General features: G+C 44.1%; 1 protein-coding gene across 1 annotated transcript; it reads left to right on the top strand.

Moving 5' to 3' along the window:
* Positions 1 to 1,166: 1,166 nt before the first annotated feature.
* Positions 1,167 to 6,632, top strand: LOC121893590. The gene is made up of 2 exons (XM_042405590.1): positions 1,167 to 1,175; positions 3,244 to 6,632. The coding sequence occupies exons 1-2, from the start codon at positions 1,167 to 1,169 to the stop codon at positions 6,538 to 6,540; spliced, it is 3,306 nt and encodes a 1,101-aa protein (XP_042261524.1). The 3' UTR covers positions 6,541 to 6,632.
* Positions 6,633 to 7,652: the final 1,020 nt, after the last annotated feature.

Below are 7,652 nucleotides of genomic sequence, written 5' to 3'. Positions count from 1 at the left end.
GTCAACATGCTTTTCTGATACTCTGACTTGATGAAACATTGCTTTGATGTCAGCCATCAAAGCAACCGGCTCTTGTCTGAATCTGATGAGAACTCCAATGAGTGAGTTGGTAAGGTCTGGACCCTGCAGCAATTGGCAGTTAAGTGATGTTCCTTTAAAGACTGCACCACAGTCAAACACTACCCTTAATGTTCCTTTCTTTGAGTGATACACTCCGTGATGTGGGATGTACCAGAGTTCTCCATCGCTTCGATTCTGCTGGTCGACTGGTACCACCTCAGCATAACCATTGACAATCATTTCTGTGAGGAAAGATGTATATTCATCATGAAATTTCTTATTCTTGGCAAACTTGCGTTTCAGGCTCTGGATGCGCTGCACTGCAATGCAACGTTTATTTGGCATGCTGGGCTTTTCTTGTGTGAAAGGTAAGTCTAGACAGTAGTGTCCATCTGTCACTTTTGCTGAACGATTCACAATGTCCAAGAATTTTACATCTTCCTTAGACATTTCCTCTGTTTCCTTGCTGGTTCCTTCACTGAAGTCATGATTGTACTGTTTGACCAGTAGCTCCTCCAAGTTTACAATGGATACTCGATTGACAGCAGCAGCAGGGCAGCCATTTTCATCCCTTATGCTTTTGTTTCCCCTCAGGGGACCATAGATGACCCACCCCAGTAGGGTCCTCAAAGCATATGGTCCATCCCCTTGGCTGTTGACCAGCTCCCAAGGTTCCAATACCTTTGACGCATTTGTCCCGATGAGTAGGTCAATGCCAGAGTCTATTTCATGAATCTTGATATCCTTCAAGTAAGGCCATTGTGTCAGATCTCCTTGTCTGGGAATGTTGAGCTGGGAAACAGGCATGGTTTTATGTGTGAACACATCAGATATTTGAATGAAATCTTTGTCCAGACTAGATATTTCCAAACCTGAGATATGATGACTGGTCACAGGCTTCACTTGGTTCATGGTACATAAAAGAATATTGGTCCTTTGCCCTGTTATGTTCAGCCTTCTCATCAAGCTTTCTGTGCAAAAGGTAGATGTACTTCCATGATCCAAAAATGCATATGTTTGCAACACTGTGTCCCCCTTTTGGCTCTTTACTTGTACTGGTACAATGGAAAAGGTACAGTTTTCATCACCGGCCCCAATATGCCCACATGTATGAGGTGAGAGAACAGCATTACTCCCAGTTGCTTTTTCACTCTGTTCTGTATGTTCTGTTTTTTTCCTTTGTCCTTTTGTTCAATGTGAAGTATTTCAGGATGATTTTGGTTGCACACATCACAAGTCAAACAACTCTTGCAGTCTTTGCTCATGTGTCCTATTTTTAAACATCCAAAACAGACTCCCTTCTCCTTTAAGAAGTCTATTTTTTCTCTGTGCATCTTCTTCCTGATCTGTGGACATCTTGTTGCAGAACAAACAAGAACTTTGAGAATTGGTAGTAGGTACATTTCCTTTCATTCCATTTGTAACCCTGTTAAAAAGGGACAATAAATAGTTTAAATATGTTCATGTTTGATAAAATGTGATTAAAAGTATTAAGAATAATATTTCATGAAGGTTGATAAAGTTTGTTTAAAAATAGTTTAATAAATAAGTTTAAAAAGTTTAAAAAGATTCAAATATGCACTTTAAGATATTTCATGTTATTTTGAAAAGTCTCAGGGTTAAAGAGGAAGTACCGATTGAGAAAAGTGTAATTCTGGTAATTAATTGGTTAAGATCTGGCTAAACAGGAAGTGTGTGTATTTTGTTGTGTGAGCGAAAAAACTTGACATGCAAGAGAGAGCGCGCGATACGGAGCAGAGAAGGGAGAACTGCCTGGCGTTTAATATGTTACAGTAAAAAAAATATGCAGAGTACGGACACTGTTTATGAATAATAGGTAGAGATAAACGGACAGTGAGTCTCAAAGGACTGTTATTCAGTGCAGCACCGTGTTCGAGTTTAAAGGAGTACTTTGGCAAAGAGTGTTCAACGAGGAGCACAGCTAACAGCTAATGTAGCTCACATTAGCTTAGCTACGGACTTCATCTGCGTGCAGCTAAACCAGCTACTCAACTGGTGAAGTTAGCCTGCGGTGTGCCGGACCTGTTCAGTGTGATCTGCGGTGAGTTCTACCGGGAGAGTGGGAGAAGTCATCTGCAGCCGACGTGGCCGCAACACGCTGGTCCTGACAGGAGGAATCGTCTACCTCATCCCATGTATCAGCAACCCGCTGGTATCGCACAGGGGACGAGGAGTACGCCATTACGGCAGTGAGTTGCCATCTGTTTTATTTCAGCGCTTTAGCGTGAAGCAGCCATTTTGTGTCTGGCTACAACGCACACAAGCATCGCTTCAGGCCTGCATCATTAACACTGGGTACCCATATCCTTTTCAGTTAGTTATAACTGCCGGCTTTAGGTGTGTTTCATTATTTGGTGGTTTTATAATGAGTGCACTCAAAAGGGGTATTTGAATATTAAGAAATTGATCATTTAAAAGGTACTGAAAAGTCTTTTGAACTTGAGTGTTATTTTTGTGTTTTATTTTCATTATTAAAAGAATATTTGTGTTTACATTTACAACAGTAAATCTTTAAAACTTACTTTTTTCTTGTCATTTGTATAAGTGTCTGAGAAATAGTACTGTTGATGTTTACCGACATATTGAGAGTACTTTTATTTCAATTGGCAAGTGTTTAGGAGAAAGGTATAAACTTAAAGGATACTTTAATTCTTATTTCATTTATCTACAGTTTTGATTAAAAACATTAAAAATTAGTATTAAAACATTCAGTGAGTAAATAAAAGTGTCTTACATTATAGAATAAATAGAACTTAGTTCACCAATATTATATTACAGTGTACTTGTCATTCAGTATTAGTTAATCTTAAAGAAAGAGATTTCTAAAACATAAAGAACTTGGGAAGCGTACCTCATAAAAATAGACCAGCCGTCTAGAGGGCGCTACATAAAATGGAGGCACCGCTGGGATTGTGGGTTAATTAATGCTGAAATTGGTGATTTGTGACTGTAAATTTCCTAGTGTGTGAACTATTCAACTGTGAAAAAAAAAAACTAAGAAAGACAAACAAAACAATATATGGTGATATTTAACTAACAGCAGCTAAAGTGTCACAATGTACAGGAACCAGCTGAAGAACTGGTGTCGAGGTGAAAACCTGGATGAGAGCCATGCCTTGCTGACCATCGTTCCTGAGAAGACAGAAACAGCACACATAGTAGAGACTTGTGCTGGTGCTTTGCGAGTGCAAAGAGAAATTGACTGATGCAGATGTCCCAAGTGAAGTTTTGAGCTCAGATGGACAAACTGCATGGAAAATATTCACTGTGGCTCAGAGCTCAGACCCTGAGTTGGACTTTAACCGTAAACTGCATGCTCTTCTACAAGCAGAAGGAAAGTCCACAGAGGATGTGCAGGCCTTGCTGACCCCGCACATACCTCCCTCTACAGAAGCCATCCTTCGTGCTGTGGGCGATCTGTTTGATAAGACTGTCAAGCCCTCAGCAGAAAGTGGAGGATACCGCCGCCTGCGGATCTTTTCCGGTATTGTGCCTACACCAGCAGGAGAGGAACAATTCGACCACTGGTTAGAGCAAGCTTACCTGATGGTTGAAGAGAGTGAGGGTTCTGCTAAAGACAAGAGGAGAAAGATAATGGAGAGTTTAAAGGGGCCAGCTCTGGAAGTGATAAAAGCAGTGCGTCTCTCCAATCCTGACATTGCCCCTGACAAGTGCCTGGAGGCTCTGGAAAACGCCTTTGGATTAGCAGAGTCTGGAGACGATTTGTATTTCACATTCAGAATGCAGCAGCAGCAACCTGGTGAGAAGCTATCTGATTTCCTCAGGAGATTAGAACGTTGCCTGTCCAAAGTGGTACAAAGAGGTGGTCTCACTCCCCTAGCCATGGATGGTGCACGGCTTGAGCAGCTTCTGAGGGGTGCAGTTAATGCTGATCTGATGTTAATCCAACTGCGACTGAGGGAGAGAAGAGCTAATCCCCCAACTTTCCTTGAGCTCCTGAAAGAAATTCGTTCAGAAGAAGAATATGAATCTTCTCTAGCAAAGCTGAACCATTCAGTGTATACAGTTCACACCAAGCTTCAAGAAGAAAACAAACACTCAGAGATACAGAGTTTGAGAGCTGAAATTAAAGAAGTGAAATCAATGTTTGCTGCGCTCTCTACACGGGACAAAGAGACACAAAATGAGAACTTTCAAACTAAAGTGAGAAATGTCCCAGAGACTAATGCTGATCCAGAAGTGATAGCTCTGAGGAAACAACTGAAACAGTTACAACAAAAGGTGAACTCCAGATTACCTCAATCGTCTACACCTTCTCCCACAGTGATGACTGTAAACACTCAAAACAGACAAGGGGCTGAGACAGAAGAGCGTTTCTGCTATCGCTGTGGCGAAAATGGACACATGGCAGGGAAGTGCAAAAACCCTGAGAACCAAAGCAAAGTGATCCAAAGACTCATTCAAGCTCTCAAAAAGGCTAAGACCCATAGCACTCAACCTACTACTGATGTCCCCTCACCCAAAACTGACTGCACTGTGAGGAGGAGTGTAGTAGATCAGCTTGCCCCAACAGGCATACCAGAGGGTCTAATAGGGCCACCATCTTTGGAGCCTCTGAAAGTTAATGGACATTTGTGTGATGCATTACTCGACAGTGGCTCAAGAGTTAGCATCATCTTTGAATCCTGGTACAGGAGACATCTTGCTGATACTCCTATTCGCCCAGTAAGTGACCTTAACATTTGGGGTTTAAGTGACTCTGATTACCCTTATCTTGGCTACGTGGCAGTGGACCTAGAGTTTCCCAAAAAGGTAGCGGGTACCCCAACAGCCCTGTCAGCCCTGGCTCTCATTTGCCCTGATCCACCTGGTCCTGATCAGACACCTGTGATCCTCGGGACAAATACCAAGGCTAACCTATCCAAGCGGCTAGCCCAGCTGCGTGACGATAGAGTTGAAGGCACTGTAGCCCACGCCTTTGGCATACAGAACACTTTCCCAGAAACAGTGAAAGAAAAAGCCATTGACTTGTCAAATGAAGAGGATGACAAAATAGGTTGTGTAAAGTTGGAGGGTCGAAGCTCACTTGTCCTACCTGCAGGTGGCAGCATTAAAGTAGTCTGCAAAGTGGTGCTTGGAAAGTCCCTGCCAGATGACATCTTGATAGTAGAGGCCTCCAGTACAGCTACTCTCCCATCAGGCGTCAAGCTCCAACCTATGGCAATACCCAGTAATGCTGTGGACATTAACCGGCTGACAGTTGTGGTTCATAATGAGTCGCAGAAAGAAGTGACCATTCCTGCCGGTGCTGTCCTGGGTCACCTGTGTGTAGCTGATGTGGTTACCACAGTGCCAAAACAAAAGCCAGAGACTGAGGATGCTTTTGATGTCAGAATGATCGACTTTGGTGAGTCACCTGTCCCCGAAACATGGAAAGCAAGGCTCAGACAAAAACTGTCTGAAAGAGCAGATGTATTCTCTCTTCATGAACTAGATGTGGGACTCGCCAAAGAAGTGGAGCACACGATCCGCTTATCTGATTCACGACCCTTTCGTGAACGCTCCAGACGCATCGCCCCTGCGGATATTGACGACGTGAGGCGTCATATTCAAAAGCTACTAGCTGCAGGCATCATTAAAGAGTCCAGAAGTCCATATGCATCGCCCATAGTGGTTGTGAGGAAAAAGAATGGGGATGTAAGGATGTGCATTGACTACCGCACACTAAACAGCCGCACTGTACCAGATCAATACACTACCCCACGCATCGATGAGGCTCTTGACTGCCTGTCGGGTAGTAAATGGTTCTCAGTGATCGACTTAAGAAGTGGTTACTATCAAATAGCCATGAAAGAAGAGGACAAAGAAAAGACTGCCTTTATCTGCCCTCTCGGGTTCTACCAATTTGAGAGGATGCCTCAAGGCATAACTGGAGCTCCTGCAACCTTCCAGCGCCTCATGGAGAAAGCAGTTGGAGACATGAACATGCTCCAAGTAATAGTCTATCTGGATGATCTGATCATATTCGGAAAGACCCTGGCAGAACATGAAGAGAGACTCTTAAAGGTGCTGGACAGACTCAGAGAAGTAGGGCTCAAGATTTCACTTGACAAATGTCAGTTTTGCCAAACAAAGGTCAAGTATGTGGGTCATATTGTGACTGCTGAGGGTGTTGCTGCTGACCCTGCAAAAATCGAAGCTGTGACCACTTGGCCCCAACCTTACAATCTCAAGACCCTACGATCCTTTTTGGGTTTTTGTGGTTATTATAGACGATTTATCCACAACTACTCCTCCATCGTCCGCCCTTTGACTGACCTCACTAAAGGTTATGGCCCCCCTCAGCGTAGCAAAAAGCCAGTAAAAGGGAAGAGAGATGTTTATTTGGATGAGAAGGAGCTGTTTGGAGACAGGTGGGACGAGTCATGCACTGAAGCCTTTGAAAAAAATCAAACAGTGTTTGACAAACGCCCCTGTGCTCGCCTTTGCAGATCCTGATAAGCCCTACACACTGCATGTCGATGCTAGCCTTACGGGACTGGGAGCTGTGCTTTATCAGGCATACCCAAAAGGCTTGCGACCAGTGGCGTTCGCAAGCAGAAAACTGAGCTCGTCACAAAAAAACTACGCCATCCATCAGTTAGAGTTTCTGTCGCTGAAATGGGCAGTTGTGGAGAAATTTCACGACTATCTCTACGGAGCCCACTTTACTGTGCGTACAGACAACAACCCTCTAACTTACGTCCTGACATCAGCAAAGCTCAACGCCACAGGACATCGGTGGCTGTCGGACTTGTCAGTGTACGATTTTAACATTATCTACAGACCAGGTAGAAATAACATTGATGCTGATCTGTTGTCACGCATAGAGGCAAGAGATGAGGAGACGGAATGGCAGAGCATCTCGCAGGCTGGAGTCAAGTCAATATGCCAGCGAGTCGGTGTTCTTGGCCCATCGGCAGACTCCCCCAAGTATGCTGAACAGCTTGGAGCTCCACCTGACTGCATTCCTGACGTGTATGCTTTCCCCACACGTCTTCAGCTTAACTCACTGGAACAAATGTCCAGGCAGGACTTAATGGCAGCCCAAGCCCAAGACGGCTTGATAGCACCCACCATACAAGCTTTAAAGTGTGGCAAGTGGAAAGACAACCCAGAGTTACTCCCTATGAAAAGAGAGATGGGTAAGCTAGTCATGACTGACGGGTTACTACATCGGGTGAGCACATGCCACACAGGGAAAAAGACACAGCAGCTAGTGCTACCTGCCAAGTTCAAAGCAGTAGTACTCAAAACCATGCACGATGACCTTGGTCATTTAGGAGTGGACAGAGTCACTGACATGATCAGGAGCCGATTCTTCTGGCCAAAGATGTCAGTCGATGTAGAGCAATATGTGAAAAACTGCGGAGAGTGTGTGCTCAGGAAGACTCCATGTCAAAGAGCTGCACCGTTACATCAGATAGTGAGCTCTGGACCTATGGACCTCGTCTGTATTGACTTCCTGTCTATGGAACCTGACTCAAGAGGAGTGAGTAATGTGCTTGTCATAACTGACCATTTTACGAGATACGCCCAAGCTTTCCCCACTCTCAATCAAAAAGCTCTCA

This window comes from Thunnus maccoyii, unplaced genomic scaffold (assembly GCF_910596095.1).
Source record: "Thunnus maccoyii unplaced genomic scaffold, fThuMac1.1, whole genome shotgun sequence".
NCBI classification, from domain to species: domain Eukaryota; kingdom Metazoa; phylum Chordata; class Actinopteri; order Scombriformes; family Scombridae; genus Thunnus; species Thunnus maccoyii.
Note: the sequence above shows the minus strand (reverse complement) of the source record. Positions and strands in the feature narration are given on the sequence as shown.